Source organism: Mauremys mutica, chromosome 13 (genome assembly GCF_020497125.1).
Source record: "Mauremys mutica isolate MM-2020 ecotype Southern chromosome 13, ASM2049712v1, whole genome shotgun sequence".
NCBI lineage: Eukaryota > Metazoa > Chordata > Testudines > Geoemydidae > Mauremys > Mauremys mutica.
In genome coordinates this window covers 57,527,115-57,543,880 of record NC_059084.1, presented here as the reverse complement: position 1 = coordinate 57,543,880, position 16,766 = coordinate 57,527,115, and the positions used below count along the sequence as shown (strand labels likewise).

At 45.8% G+C, this 16,766-nt stretch overlaps 1 protein-coding gene and 1 pseudogene across 1 annotated transcript in view; both read right to left on the bottom strand.

The window, feature by feature from the left end:
• Nucleotides 1-2,636: 2,636 nt before the first annotated feature.
• On the bottom strand, nt 2,637-3,699 carry LOC123348051 (annotated as a pseudogene).
• Nucleotides 3,700-12,573: 8,874 nt separating this feature from the next.
• LOC123347828 (cytosolic phospholipase A2 gamma-like) overlaps nt 12,574-16,766 on the bottom strand; it is a 57,228-nt gene continuing 53,035 nt past the window's right edge. Inside the window, exon 16 of the mRNA XM_044985018.1 lies at nt 12,574-12,805. Coding sequence (XP_044840953.1) covers nt 12,639-12,805 — 167 coding nt within the window. The 3' untranslated portion in view covers nt 12,574-12,638. The remainder of the gene's footprint in view (nt 12,806-16,766) is intronic.

Sequence of the window (16,766 nt, the reverse complement as noted above, 5' to 3'; positions counted from 1 at the left end):
AAATAACAAGGCCGTATTTGGAGATCTGGGGAAAGATACTTTTTTTCTTTCTTTCTTTCAGAGAACACACAAGAAAAAATTAAACATCTATCACCAAGTTCACCAAGTTAATAAAACTGTTTTATATTTTTTTTCCTAAAACAGTGTTTAATTTTAAGTGCAAAGGGAAATCTGTTCAGGAACAGGGGCTGGTGCATTGTCCTCTCTACACTGAGGGATGGGCGGAGTGGGTAATAAACTTACACTGGTCAGGGTTTTGACCAGAGCAAGACTGAACAGCTCTGGGGTCCTAGGGTGGGGGCTGAAGTTTCTCTGTCGTTGAGTGATTAGCAAAGGCATTCATGTAGCTGCAGCCGGGTGTGTCCCTGCCTGTGTAAATGCTTGTGTGAACGCATGACCAGGAGAGGTCTGCAGCTTGTCACAGCATCACAGTGAGTAAGGGAGTCCAGGCTGGTGAGACAGAAGGCTCAGTGGTACTCCAGTTCCAAGTTGCACCTCGGGGTAGTCTGTCACACTCAGTTCAGTGGTGAAGGCACTCAGCCAGGTTTATCAACGAAGCATGGCTGTAGTGCCCTATACGTGGGACAAGTACAGGAGCACATGTATGCTCGTTACAATGGACTCGGCTCAGTGAAAAGTGTGATTTTCCACTTTCCACTCGTCTGAACCAAGACACCCCTTCCGTGACCCCTTTTGATGCACTGATACAAACAGGTTACATATTGCCCCTCCGATGTGGTGAGTTACCACCCTCTACCTTGTCCTTGTTGGTTCCATCAAAACATCTCTAACCATCACACTGTCATACTGACCTTATCTTTAGGCGGGGTCAGTGTGTACCTGTTATCTTCCAGGAGTGTGTTCCTACCACCAAAAGTATTGGGGTGTTCTGGTACCATACTTCTGGAATGTGTTTGCTTGAGTGCCCTGTACTTAGCACTTCTCAGCAATGTGTCTCCTTTTGCAATACCAGCCCTGTTCTTGCCAAGTTCTGTGAATGTGCAGGCAGCCATGTTTTGTAACGGGGCCTGACTTCTGCCTATAGCCTGACTCTTGCTAACTTTGCTTTATATCAGCAGGGCCTGATTACTTTACTTCAGGCCTTAGTCTTCATACCAGGCCCCTCATACCAGGCCTTATGTCTCAGGTTTTCTCTTTCTACTGCAGGAGCAAATTAAAACAATAGTCCCATACCACACCCACCTTCCCTCAGGGAGGGACTGGCCCGCACCCATCTGTAGTCAGTTCCTGCTCTGAGCCAGGCCTATCTCATAGAGTCAGAGCTGGACATCGATCCCCACTCTCTGCCAACCCCGAAATGAGCTGGGCTTTCCCCTGCTAGCCCCTCCCTCCAGTAATGGGGCATAGGAACATAAGAACAGCCATACTGGGTCAGACCAATGGTCCATCTAGCCCAGTATCCTGTCTTCCAACAGTGGCCAATGCCAGGTGCTTCAGAGGGAATGAACTGAACAGATAATCATTGAGTGAACCATCACTTGTTGTCCAGTCTTCTGGCAGTCAGAGGTTTAGGGACACCCAAAGCATGGGCTTGCATCTCTGACCATCCTGGCTAATAGCCATTGATGGACCCCATGCTCTGTTACCCTTCCAAGGGTTTCACTGTACTGGGGTGATCTCAGGAATTCCCTGAGGACACGACACCTTTGTCCAATAAGTGACTGACACAAGCAGTTCAAACACACAAAGCCTTTTAACACAAAAATCCCTATTGCAGTTAGCTAGAAGCACCTCGAACCGCAGTGACATACAATCAGAGGTGATCCTGAATAGGCAGCTTCCCGCTTCCGATGGCCAGTTGTCTGCAGGTCATCGGGGGAGAATGATTTGTGACCACGGCTCTTGCTAGCAGTTCTCAATTAGTGTCTTCTCTCTTGCTCCCCCTCTCTCCTGCTTTGGTTCCCTGGCTCTTGTTTATCTTTATAGTTAAGACTTTGGACATGTGCTGACTTTGTGGTTAACCACTTGCTGCTGCGCCCCATGTCATGACCTGCTGCTTTACCACTTTTTGTTATTTTTCCACAAATTTGTTAATTGTTTTGCCCCAACAGGCCGTCTAAATGACTTGCACACTTTCAGTTAATGGTGGTAAAGGTTTCAAAAAGCAGTAATGCTTGTTTTCCATTATCATCCCCCAACTGATCTAGTTTTTTTTTGCCCAGTTATACTTTTGGCCTTCACAACATCCCTGGCAATGAGGTCCACAGGTTGACTATGTATTGTGTGAAGATATGCTTTTTGTTTGTTTGTTTGTTTGAAACCTCCTTTCTTGTGTTATGTGAAGGGGTAAGTAACACTTCCTTTTTCACTTTCTCCACACCAGTCATGATTTTATAGACTGAAATGACCAGAACTGCACACAGTATTCAAGGTGTGGACGTGCTGTGGATTTAAATAGTCACAATGGAGTGGGACAGAGGTGACTGAACCCACAGCAGCTCATGATCCTCTTCCTGGCCAGTGTGGGTTTGCATCACAGTATGTAAATGACTTACATAACCAAATTCTATTGAGTTCTGTGCTAGGTTATTCACAGTGGCCTAAAGGAATTAGGCACTAATCTGCCAATGGGAGTTGGGTGCTAAACCTCCATAGGCTGTTCTGAAAATGACAGGCTAAATCATGCCTAAGTTCTGCAGCACAGCTTTCCTGAAGGCCCCCTTCATCTCTTTGTTCCTCAGACTGTAGATGATGGGGTTGAACATTGGGGCGATGACTGTGTACATGAGAGACAGAGCTTTATGAAAGGCTAGGAACCGCTCAGCCAATGGTGACACATATATGATATGGTATTCACCCAGGAAAGCTTATGTCCAATACATGTTAGTCAGAAAGGTGCCACCGGACTTTTTGTTGCTTTTTACAGATCCAGACTAACATGGCTACCCCTCGGTTACTTGACATACATGATAATGATGGTCCCGTATTACAGACTCACCACCAGCAGGTGAGAGGAGCAAGTGGAAAAGTCCTTTTGCCTCCTGGCAGAGAAGGCAATTTGCAGGATGGCTGAGAGGATAAAAATGTAGGACACAACAATGAAGAGGAAAGAGACCAGGGATACCAGGGAGCAGGAGACCAGAATAATCATTTCCGCCATGGGGCTTTTTGTGCAGGACAATTTGAGCAGCTCCTCCATGTCACAGAACAAATTATTAATTTCATTAGGGCCACAGAAGCTTAGCTGGGGAACCATCCCCACTGCTAATGCACTGACTGAGAAACCAGTTATCCAGGAGGCAGATACCAGCTGAAGGCAGACCCTGAGGTTCATCATAACGTTATCGCTGAGTGGGTTGCATATGGCTAGATAATGGTCATAAGCCATGACTGCAAGTAGGAAACACTCAATGCAAGCCAAAGCACTGAAAAAGAACAACTGCGTGATGCAGTCCCTGAAGGACATTGTCCTGTCCTCTGCCAAGAATCCAGACAGCAAACTGGGGGCAATGACTGAGGTCTAGCAGGTGTCCAGGAAGGACAAGTTCCCCAGAAAAAAGGACACGGGGGTGTGAAGCTGCTGATCAGCCACAACTAGCACAACGATCAGAAGGTTCCCAGCCATAGTCACAATGTAGATTGCTAGAAACAGCACAAATGTAGAATCTGAACTTCATCCAGGTTCCTGAATCCTGGCAGAATGAACTTGGTGATGGATGTTTCATTTTTCCATTGCATGTGTCCCATGTGTTCTCTGGAAAGAAAGAAAGAAAGAAAGAAAGAAAGAAAGAAAGAAAGAAAGAAAGAAAGAAAGAAAGAAAGAAAGAAATTGTCTCTCCCCGCATCTCCAGATATGTCTTTGTTCTACCATCCCTTTTAACTTTATTCAATATTTATTTAAGAAATGATTTTCAAAAGATTGAGGGTTTCTCTACACTGCACATTTGTCGTTAAAACTTTTGTTGCACAGGTGTGTGAACAAAACATCCTCCTGAATGACATAAGTTTTAACGATGAAAAGTGCCGGTGCGGACAGTGCTTTCTTGGAATCTGTTCTCTCCTCAACGAAGCAACTGCCCCTCATGGGAAGGAGGGCTTATTTTGTCACCGAGAGAGAGCTCTCCCAGTGACAGAGGCAGCTACACTGCTTACCTTACAATGGTGCAGTTGCAGCGGCACCGCTGCACCGTTTAAAGATGTGCAGCATAGACATAGCCTCAATTAGGCACCTAGTGGGATTTTACAACACCTCAGTACCTAAAATAATTGATTCAACAGATATTATGTGACAAGATGCTTTTGAAAATCCCAGTAGGCTCTAAATACCTTCAAAAATCTGGCCCATAACCTTTTAAAAAGCATTAGCAAATCCATCTAGAAACATCTCTGCATCTTTAGGCACCTAAATACCTTTGGAAATCTGGCCCTTAGTGTATAATACTTTTTCATTTGACCTGATAACATACGAGTTGTTACAGCACTACAATATATCTGCCAACATGACAACAGAACTTCATAGAAGGGCACTTTTTGTTACCTCTGTAAAGAGAAAAAAATAACAGAGACATATGTCAGCAAAACCCAGAGTGACTTACCTATAATTTCTTCAGCAACATACATAGCACATATGGATGAGATTCTCACTCCACTCCCATTGTATTGGCATAATGGGGTCTTAGTGGAATTGATCCAAAATGTGTTTTTTCAATGGAAATTTTAAAGTTTTTAGCCAAAAAACTTGAAAAGAGAGATTTTGGCCAAAAATTGGAGTTGCAGTGCCTCCTGGGATATGTAGTTTGCACCTCATGTCTCCATTCTCAAGAAGCTGGGATCCCCCATCTGGACTACATCTTCCATAATGCAGCAGGAACAGGGACTCCATATTGCAAAGCTATCCCTCACTAAGATCATAGAATCATAGAATCATATAAGATTAGGATAGGAAGAGACCTCAGGAGGTCATCTAGTCCAATCCCCTGCTCAAAGCAAGACCAACACCAACTAAATCCTTCCAGCCAAGACTTTGTCAAGCCACACCTTAAAAATCTCTAAGGATGGAGATTCCACCACTTCCCTAGGTAACTCATTCCAGTGCTTCACCACCCTCCTAGTGAAACAGTGTTTCCTAATATCCAACCTAGACCTCCCCCACTGCAACTTGAGAACATTGCTTCTTGTTCTGTCATCTGCCACCACTGAGAACAGCCTAGCTCCATCCTCTGTGGAACCCGCCTTCAGGTAGTTGAAGGCTGCTATCAAATTCCCCCTCACTGTTCTCTTCTGCAGACTAAAGAACCCTAGTTCCCTCAGCCTCTCCTTGTAAGTCATGTGCCCCAGCCCCCATAATAATTCTGTCACCCTCCACTGGACTCTCTCCAATTTGTCCACATCCTTCTTGTAGTGCGGGGCCCAAAATACTTCAGATGAGGCCTCACCAATGCCGAATAGAGGGGAATGAACCCATCCTTCGATCTGCTGGCAATGCTCCTACTAACACAGCCCAATATGCCGTTAGCCTTCTTGGCAACAAGGTCACATTGCTGATTCATGTCCAGCTTCTCACCCACTGTAATCCCCAGATCCTTTTCTGCAGAACTGCTGCTTAGCTAGTCGGCCCCAGCCTGTAATGGTGCCTGGGATTCTTCTGTCCTAAGTGCAGGACTCTGCACTTGTCCTTATTGAAACTCATCAGGTTTCTTTTGGCCCAATCCTCCAATTTGTCTAACTCACTCTGGACCCTATCCCTACCTTCCAGCATATCTACCTCTCGCCTCAGTTTAGTGTCATCTGTGAACTTGCTGAGGCTGCAATTCATCCCGTCATCCAGATCATTGATAAAGATGTTGAACAAAACCGGCCCCAGGACTGACCCCTGGGGCACTCCACTTGCTACTGGCTGTCAACTAGACATCGAGCCATTGATCACTACCCGTTGAGCCCAACAATCTAGCCAGCTTTCTATCCACATTATAGTCCATTCATCCAGCTCATACTTCTTTAACTTGCTGGCAAGAATACTGTGGGAGACTGTATCAAAAGCTTTGCTATAGTCAAGATATATCACATCCACCACTTTTCACTTATCCATAGATCCACTTATCATCTGTCATAAATATAAAGGGAAGGGTAATAACCTTTATGTATGCAGTAACATCAAATCCCTCCTGGCCAGAGGTACAGAATCACTTACCTGTATGGGGTTAATCAGTTCAATTTGCCTAACTTGCACCTGACCAGAAGGACCAATGGGGAAAAAAAATACTTTCAAATCTCGGGGTAGGGGAGTTTTTGTTAGTGTTCTTTGTTTTGTTCTCTCTTGAGACAAAGAGGGAGACCAAGCAGGTAATCCAGCTCCTATTAAAATGATACATCTATGCTGGAGGTAATATTATTCCTGCTTTGTAACTGGGAAGCAGAGTCAGGGGGGAATCCTCTTTGTTTTAAGTCTTTTTATTACCCTGTAAAATTACCTTCCATCCTGATTTTACAGGTGTTTTTAGAGGTGCTTTTTTTACTTTTTTCTTTATAATAAAGTTTTTCTTTTAAGAATCTCATTGGTTTTTAGTGTCCTAAAAACCCAAGGGTCTGGTCTGTGCTCATTTTGTTAATCTATTTGATTGGTAGATTATTTTCAAGCCTCCTCAGGAAAAAGGGGTGAAGGGGTTTGGGGGGATATTTGGGAGGGGGATAGGGCTCCAAGTAGCCCTTCCCTGAATATTTGTTTAAATCACTTGGTGGTGGCAGCAATACCATCCAAAGACAAGGAAAGGAATTTATGCCTTGGGAAGTTTTTAACCTAAGCTGGTGGAATATAAGCTTAGGGGGTCTTTCATGAGGGTCCCCACATCTGTACCTGTAGTGGGGTGGTTACCTGCTCCTGCCCTGAAGTGTTTAAAAAGCAGCCTGGGAGGGCTTGAAAGCTGCAGCTCTAAAATCTGGGCTGATTGGGGAAGTCGCCGCAGCTGGGCCACAGCCCAATCAGGCCACAACTGGCCTGTATAAAAAGGCCAGGGAAGCCAAGAGCAATCTCTCTTTACCTGTAGAGAGAGAAGGGCCTGGTTGCAGGGAGTTAGAGACAGGGTACCTGAGTGAAGCAGGGCTGGGGAGCTCGAGCCTGGAAAGCCCCAGGCTGCAGCTTAGCATAAGGCAACAGGTACTGGGGGTTGCAGAGGGCAGCCCAGGGGTAGGCAAAGGCAGCAGGTCCAAAACCAAACCCCTTTGCCTATGATGAGGGGCTGATATTGCAGTCTGCCCCAGTGAACGGGGGCTAGATGGAGACTGGGCAGTAGCCAAAACTGAGACAAAGTGGGGATAGTGGGTTGTGGGGTTCCCCAGGGGCAGCACCCCAGTTAAAAGGGCACCAGAGTCCACGGGGGCCAAGAGGACAGGTGGATCACTGGCCTGCAGAGGGTGCTCCTGGCTGGCAGTGAGCTAATTCCCAAGGACAACCAGCAGGAGGTGCCACAGGGGTGAGTCTGCACGTCTACAGAACCCTGATATCATCATAGAAGGCAATCAGCTTGGTCAGGCATGAGTTGCCCTTGGTGAATCCATGTTGACTGTTCCTGATCACCTTCGTCTCCTCCAAGTGCTTCAAAATGGATTCCTTGAGTACCTGCTCCATGATTTTGCTTGGGACTGAAGTAAGGCTGACCGCTCTGTAGTTCCCCAGGTTCTCTTTCTTCCCTTTTTAAAATATGGGCACTATATTTGCCATTTTCAAATCATCTGGGACCTCCCTGATAGCCACTAATTTTCAAAGATAATGGCCAATGGCTGTGCAATCACAAAAGCACCCTTGGATGCATTAGATCTGGACCCATGGACTTGTGCATGTCCAGCTTTTCTAAATAGTCCTTAATCTGTTCTTTCACCACTGAGGGTTGCTCCCTCCTCCCCATACTGTGTTGCCCAGTGCAGCAGCCTGTGAAGCATTGAGAACTTCAGCTTTTTCCACATCATGTGTCACTAGGTTGCCTCCCCCATTTAGTAAGGGTCCCCCACTTTCCCTGACCTCCTTCTTGTTGCTAACATACCTGTAGAAACCCTTCTTGTTACCCTTCAAATCTATTGCTAGCTGCAACTCCAATTGTGCTTTGGCCTTCCTGATTACACCCCTTCATGCTCTAGCAATATTTTTATATTCCTCCCTAGTCATCTGTCCAATTTTCCACTTCCTTTTTATGTTTAAGCTCACCAAAGATTTCACTGTTAAGCCAAGCTGGTTGCCTGCCATATATGCTATTCTTTCAGCACTTCGGATGGTTTGTTCCTGCACCCTTAATAAGGCTTCTTTAAAATACAGCCAACTCTCCTGGACTCCTTGCCCCCTCATATTAGCTTCCTAGGGGATCTTGCCCATTAGTTCCCTAAGGGAGTCTAAATCCAAGGTCCGTATTTTGCTACTCTCCTTTCTTCCTTTTGTGAGGATCCTGAACTCAACCATTTCATGGTCATTGATGCCTAGGTTGCCACCCACTTCTATTTCCCCTACCAATTCTTCCCTGTTTGTAAGCAGCAGGTCAAGAGGAGCATGGCCCCTAGTTGGTTGCTCCAGCACTTGTACCAGGAAGTTGTCCCCAACACTATCCAAAAACTTCCTGGAGAGATGGGAGACCAGGATGCATTGTGAGGGATGGATGAGGAAGCCCAGCCTGTAGGGGAGAATGAGGACACTTGGAACAAACTACAACTCCCAGGAGGCACTGCAACTCCCATTATTTGGGTAAATTCTCCCAATCCTTAGACCCAGTCCCAGTTTGCATCACTATTTACCAGCAGGCTCAGCCAGGTCCAACTGTTTTTGCAAAATTTCTCATGGGGAGCTGTGACCAGGGGTGAACATATTGTCCCAAACCAGCCTTTTTGAAAGCAAGTACCATTTAATCTCAACAGTAGGAATCAAAGCACACCACAACAATGGGGTTTTGTTCCCAAAGCAAACAGCCAATATTCAACTGCCTTACCTGAAGTTGTGGTAGGATTAACTTATCCAGAGATCTCACTCTGGGAGGAACAGTCTCTATCCCTGTATTCTCTGAGCTCCAGCAGCTTGGATTTTTAAACACTCCCAAAGCAGTTTCCCAACTGTCAGCCCTCCTGTCTGCAGTCACCAGCCTGGTGGTGGTAAAACTTAAAAGGCACTGTCCTTATAACGGGTTCAGGTTGCCTTGAATGGTGCACTGAGGTTTGGGACTGTGGGTGTGTGCTGAGGAATCTGAGGTGCAGAGGGAGCTCAGGCAGTGGATGTGGAGGAGGTGAGGGGGAAGACCCCCCCACCTTAGCCTCAGAGACACATGATAGACTGAGTGAGCAGCATGGTCAGGGAAGCCGCTCCCGCACCCTGCCCAACAAAACCAGCTGCCTGCCTACCTGCCTGCCTGGCTCCCTGCCTGTGTCTGCAGCTGCTTTTACACAACCAGTAGCACCTTGTTCCCTGGAGGAGAAACAGCCCTCTTAACCCTGCCCAAAATGACATTGCCCTGCCCGGCCACCCTTTTGCCACCCAACCCTGCTCCAGACCCCACCTCCAGGCACCCCTCTCCCCATCACTGAGCAGGACTGAAGGAGGTGCAGATCTCACGGGTGTGACTTTTCATCCCCGACCCAAACCTGACACTTGTCGTTGGGTACTGTACCCAAAGCATCCCGAACCCAGCACCTGTAGTCGTGTCCCGTCAGGTTTGGGTCAGGCACAGGGCTCTACTCCAGTAGAACTATGGGATTACACAATTTTGCAATGTTTCGAAGCAGCCAGGTGAGACAATAAAAAGGCAGACAATGCTACATAGACATAGCATATCTGGGGCGTGGGCTGGGGGGAGTAATAAAAGAGGAGAAGTGTCCACCTCCTCCAACAGCTGCCTGAGTGCTGGACACTTGTTTGTTTGTTACAGTTCCAACAGACATCTGATCCCCTTGCTGTCATTGAGCAGCATGCTGCTCCACACAGAGTGCCATTGAAATGACTTACGGTGTAAAGTACAACTCAGTGTGAGCAAGAGAATCCAAAGCCGGCCCTTACTCAGGCAAGTATTTTTTTCTCACGAAGAGGGGCAGGGCTTAGCACACAGCCCCCTCCTTGCCATCTCCCATGGGCTAGCTTGGTCACCTCCCAGCAGGGCAGGCTTTTATGGATCCCATTCTTAGGCATCCATCCCTCCTCATTCATTGCATAGAGGCCTGGGCACCTCACTCAGGCTTTGTGGATCCCAGTGATTTTCTAGGCACCTAAGAGTTAGGAGTGGGGATGCTCAGTGCCTAATGGGTGGTCTACACTGAAAACTTACATCGGCAGCGCTACGACTCTCAGGTCTAGCCATGCCAAGCTAACCCCTGGTGCAAACAGCTATAGGTCAACAGAAGAATTCCTCCAGTGTCCTAGCTACTGCCTCGGAGGGGGAATTACCTACAGAACCCCTCCCATCACTGCAGTGAGTGTCCATAGTGAAGCGCTACAGCTGTGCTGCCATAGCATTGTAAGTGCTGACATATCCTACGTCCCTTTGTGAATTTAGTCCTTTGCACTCTCACTTACTTTGGAACAATCAGATGGTGGTGAAACAAAGCCAGGCTATTTCTAGCACTGAGGCACACGAGGTGAAAAATGATGGGACATTATTGTTTATTTATGTAATATTCATCACACAGAAGGAAAGAGGGTTGTAAAATGTATTGTCACGCACAGCACAAGAAACAATTATTTGGAAATTAAGAAGCAATAAGAAATTCACCATTATAAATAACAGGCCAGATTCTAGCCTCCTTGTAAATGTGGAGTAACATCATCAGCTTCAGTAAAGATACTCCACTCTTACCAAAGGTGTAAATGACATTGTATCATGGATCACAGTTCAGGAGAAAATTCCTTTCTTACTTCCATTCCTTTTCTAAACTAGGAGAACTGACAAAGAAAACTTGCATACACATTTGTGTGCCAGGCAGCTGTAATATCATTGTGCAGAGTGTAAATTTCTGTGTGATACTGGTGTAGAGTGACCAGATAGCAAGTGTGAAAAATTGGAACTTTTTTTTTGGTGGGGTGGGGGTATATAATTGTGTATATAAGACAACATCCCTAATATCGGAATGGTCCAAATAATATCGGAATGTCTGGTCAACCTAGAGTGGTGCCATGTGAGCACTGACAAACCAACATGTATATATGTGTCTTACAAATTCTATCTATCATAACCTATTGTATATGAATCTATCATCACAAGCTATTGTATATAAATCTATCTAGCTATGTCATCATCATCTACTGTATATCTACTTATGTGTCTAATAAGCATCACTATCTATCTGTCTGTCTAGGAACATTTAACCAAATTCATCATCCTGTAGCCAGGGCTACATTCACAAAAGGACTTGGGTCCTAGCTGCCATATTACACACCAGAAGTCCAGTATCAGGCCCCACTAGGGGTCACTAGACCCCCACTCAGATGTCGCTGAAGCCTGTTGAAGCCTTATCTCAGTCGACACCCATGTTTTGGCAGTAAGAGTTCCCTAGGTGCCTGAGGGTGTGCGCACGGCTGCCCTGTTCTAGGCTAACAGATGTCTAAGCCCCACAGCAATGCACAAACTAAGAGAAGAAGAGGTGTTCCTCTGCATAGCTCGCCTGTGGGACCCACCACTGCGGGTTATAGAGCTGGGGACTAGAGCCCGGGTCTGTGAACTCAGAGAGGAGTGAAGCAGTCATCAGGCTTCTTGCCCTTGCTCTCTCGCACGAAGCCACAATCCTCCCCCCTGCTTCCCTGCACCATGACACTATCCCACTGCCCAGTGAGGAGGGCCCTTGCCTCAGAGGTAGCAGATGCCTCTGCAAATCCCTTCTCCCCCTGAGGCAGAGAGGGGATTTGAACTGGAGTCTCCTCCATCCAATCTGAGGATGCTAAGTACTGGCCTAACAGTTCTGAGGGAGGTCATCTTCCTCCTTCTCACACCACGGCTCAGGCTCCACAGGTGAGGTAGGCAGAGGAATGGCTGTCTTTCCCGAGTCGGGAATCACTCTGGGGCTTAGGAACCTGGACAACAAGATGGCAGCTGTAGTGCACATGCCCCAAAGCTGAAACATGGACACACAGGAAAATTTCACTGAAACAACTAGGTGCTGAGGGAGTTTAGACACTACAGGGTTCTTTGGCAGCTGAGCAAGAGTTTTGTGAATCTCAGGGATGCCAAAATCTGGGACTCAGGCACCTACAGGGGCAGTTAGGTGCCTAAATCCCTTTGTGAATTGAAGGCCTGGTCTACACTAGGGAGGGGGTCGATCTAAGTTATGCAACTTCAGTGACATTATTCACGTAGCTGAAGTTGACATACTTGGATCTACTTGTCATGGTGTCTTCACTGTGGTAAGTTGATGGTTGATGCTCTGTCGTTGACTCCGGCTGCGCCTCTCGCCCTGGTAGAGTACCGGAGTCGACAAGAGAGCACTCGGCAGTCAATTTATCGCGTTGAGACTAGACACGATAAATTGACCCCCTGCTGGATCAATTGCTACCCGTGGATCCAGCAGGTAATGTAGACAAACCCCAAGACAGTGAAACTAACTCCTCTCTGCTGCACTTAGGTTCTAAATGGTCACAGTGAACAGCCTCTCGGGAAATGTGAGTCAGAGCCAGGCACAGAATTTCTGTCCTTCATGATCAGGAACCAAACAGAGATGTGGTTTTAAAACTCCTTGGTGGAGGAGGACACAATCTGCTGGATCTCCTTCAGAATCCTCTCCTTGTTGTTGGATACATTCATCTTGGCTTTTTTGAGGAGTACTTTGACATTGTCCTCTGAGTAGGATAAAGTAAAGGTGGTAAACGTGTCTCTGAAGTCCTTTATTTTATCTAGGAATAAAACAGGTGGGTAAGTGCCAAATAGAGGGAAACAATGGTACTGCTTTTACACTTTGACTGCTCCCAGAACCATAGAATCCAGGTACCTAAAGAGGCAGGGGAACAACATGGTCAACTCCTGGGGTTTACTTAGAATCACAGAAATGTGGGGCTGAAAGGGAACTCGAGATGTCACTAAGTCCAATTTCCTGTGCTGAGGCAGGACCAAGTGAACCTAGACCATCCCTGACATTTGTTTGTCCAAGCTGCTCCTAAAATCTTCAGTTGAGGATTCTACTATGTCCCATAGAAGCCTATTCCAGAGTGTAACTATCCTGAGAATTAGAAAGTTTTTCCTAGTTCTCCACCCCCATATACACACACACGGAAAAAAAAAACATGACCAGATGACTAGCAACATAGACAATAAAGGGGAAGGGATGCAAATCTGCATAAGTAAAAAACACAAAGATTTTCTGACCAATTTGAATGAATTCAAATCATCAAGGCCTGATGCTATTTACCCGATGATACTGAAGGAATTAGCTGAAGAAATCTCAGAGTCACTGGCAACAATATTTCTGAACTCATGGATGACAGGAGAGGTCCTGGAAGACTGGAGACAAGCTCATCTTTAAAAAGGGGGGGGAAAGGGAGAGCCAGGGAACTTGGGAACCTACTAGAACAATGTCTAAAACATTAAATTCACAAATACCTAGAGGACAAAGAGGTGATCACTAACAGCCTGCATGGATTTACCAAGAAGAAATCATGACAAACCAGCTTGATTTCTTTCTTTGAGAGAGTAAACTGATTTGGTGGATAGGGGGAATGCAGTGGACATAATATAGCTGGTCATCAGCAAGGGTTTTGACACAGTCCTACATGACATTCAGATAAGTAAGCTGGAGAAATGCAGACTTGGTAGAACTATTATTAAGCAGATACATAATTGGTTAAACAACCTCAAAGAAAGAGTAACTATTAATGGAATGATGTAGATTGGAGGGAGTTCTCAAGTGGGGTTCCACAGGGATCTGTTCTGTCTTAAATGTTGTTTAACATCTTAATTAATGACCTGGATGTAGAACTAGAGAATATACTTATCTAGTTTGCAGATGACACAAAGCTAGAGTGGTTGCCAACACTTTGGAAGATAGAGCTAAAATTCAAAGGGATCTTCATAAATTGGAGCACTGGGCTATACACAACAAAATGAAATTCAACAAAGACAAATGTAAAGTTCTGCACTTAGGGAAGAAAAACCAAATGCTCAAATACAGAATGGGGGGTAACTGGCTTGGCAGCAGCACTTCTGAGAAGGATGTGGGAGTTGTGGTTGATCGCAACCTCAATATGAGTCAGCAATGTGATGTTGTTGCAAAGAAAGCAAATGCAATTTTAGGCTGAATTAACAGAGGCATAGTATGCAAGTCACAGGAGGTGATAGTACCACTGTACTCAGCGCTGGATAGACCTCATCTGGAGTACTAATTTTGGTCACTAATGTATAGAAAGGATATACAGAAACTGGAAAGGCTCCAGAGGTGAGCAACAAAGATGATCAAAGGGACATGTAGATGGGCGGACTCACCCCAGCGGCACCTCCTGCTGGTGACTTTGGGAATTAGCTCAGTTCCAGCTCCAGAGCGCCCTCTGCAGGCCAGTGATCCGTCTGTCCTCTGGCTCTCGTGTCCCTCTCTGGACCCGGTGGCCTTTTACATGCGGTGCTGACCCTGGCAGTAACCCCTTTCTCTCAGGGTCTCCCCTCCCCAGGAAACCCCCAACCCCTATCCCAAGCTTGCCTCAGTATATGGCTACTGCCAGTCATTGTCTAGCCCCACGCCCTGGGGCAGACTGCAGTATCAGCCTACTCATCACTGGCAAGGAGGGTTTGGACCTGCTGCCTTGGCCTACCCCTGGGCTGCCCCCTGCAACCCCTAGTACCTATTAGCCCAATGCTAGGCTACAGCCTGGGGCTTTCCAGGCTGGAGCTCACCAGCTCCTCAGCCTTTCCCCAGCCCTGCTTCACTCAGGTACCTTGTGTCTAGCTCTCTGCAGCCAGGCCCTTCTCCTTCTACAAACAGACAGAGACTTCCCCTTGTCTTCCCTGGCCTTCTTATAAGGCCCTGTTGCTCAGTTTGGGGCATGGACCCAGCTGCAGCCACTTCCCCCAATCAGCCCAGTCTAAAGGCTGCTTTCTCCAGCCACAGCCCCTTCCCAGGGCTGTTTTAAACCCCTACAGGGCAGGAGCAGGGATCCACCCTGCTACAGGATGGAATGCAATCCCTATGAGCAAAGGCTGAAGGAACTGGGTATGTTTAGTTTGGAAAAGAGAAGATTGAGTGGGGCATGATAGCAGTCTTCAAATACTTAAAAGGCTGCTGTCATAAATATAAAGGGAAGGGTAACAACTCTTATGTATGCAGTAACATAACCTCCCTCCTGGCCAGAGGTACAGAATCCCCTTACCTGTAAGGGGTTAATTAGGTCATTTAACTTAGTTGGCACCTGACCAGAAGGACCAATGTGGAAAAAAAGATACTTTCAAATGGTCAGGGGGAGGTTTTGTTTGTGCTCTCTTTGTTAGTTCCCTCTTGGGACAAAGAGAGAGACCAAGTAGGTAAACCAGCTCCTAACAAGATCCTGAAATTATACATCTAAAATTACAGAAATTGTAAGTAATAGCAAGGAAATGCATTAGCTTAGCTTTTGTTTTAGCTTGTGAATTTTCCCTATGCTAAGAGGTAATTTTATTCCTGTTTTGTAACTCAGAAGCAGAGTCAGAGGGGAATCCTCTGTGGTTTAAATCTTTTTATTTAACCTGTAAAGGTATCTTCCATCCTGATTTTGCAGGTGTGATTCTTTTATTTTATTTTTTTAAAATAAAATTATTTGTTTAAGAACCTGATTGATTTTCAGTGTCCTAAAAACCAGGGATTTGGTCTGTGCTCACTTTGTTTACGTATTTGGTTAGTATATTATTCTCAAGCCTCCCCAGGAAAGGGGTGAAGGGGTTTGGGGGGATATTTGGAGAAGGTAGGGCTCCAACTGACCCCTCCCTGAATGTTTGTTTAAATCACTTGGTGGTGGCAGCAATACCGTCCAAGTACAAGAAAAGGAATTTTTGCCTTGGGGAAGTTTTTAACCTAAGCTGTTGGAATATAAACTAAGGGGGTCTTTCATGTGGGTCCCCACATCTGTACCCCAGAGTTCAGAGTGGGGAGGGAACCCTAGCAGCTGCCATGAAAAAAGATGGAGCAAAGTTGTTCTCTCTTGCCACAGAGGGCAGGATAAGAGGCAATGGGTTCAAACTACAGCACAGCAGATTTAGATAGGATTTTTTCCAGAGATTCAAACTGTAAGAATGGTAGGACAATGGAATAAACTGCTTAAGGAGGTCATGGAATCTCCTTCACTGGAGATTTTCAAAAGGAGGCTGGGTAGCCATCTATCCAGGATGGTTTAGACAGAATAAATCCTGAATCTTGGCTGGGGGATAGACTAGATGACCCTTGTGGTCCCTTCTAACAGTATAGTTCTATGATTCTAATAGTGAACCTAAATCTCCCAGGTTCCATATTAAGCCCATGACTTCTTGTCCTATCTTCAATGGACATTGAGAATAGTTGATCCCATCCTCTTTATAAAGCCCTTAACATGTTTGAAGACTGTTATCAGGATTAGATGAGGATCACAACTGTTGTTTATATTTTCAAAAGTAAGTTTCCAGTCCTTAGGTTTCAGAGAAAAGCCTGAAAATGTGACACTAATGTACTGTAAAGGTGCAGAAACCACCAAACAAATACAAATAACCAGGCATTTAGTGTTTTCTTAACAATTTCATGATTTTAAGCCCATCTCATGCTTTTAAGAGAGCTAATCTAGCTAGCTAGCCAGATAGATAGTTTATCTATCTATCTATCTATCCATATACACTGGTGTGATTGACTGTGAGCCCACAAAGGGCTAC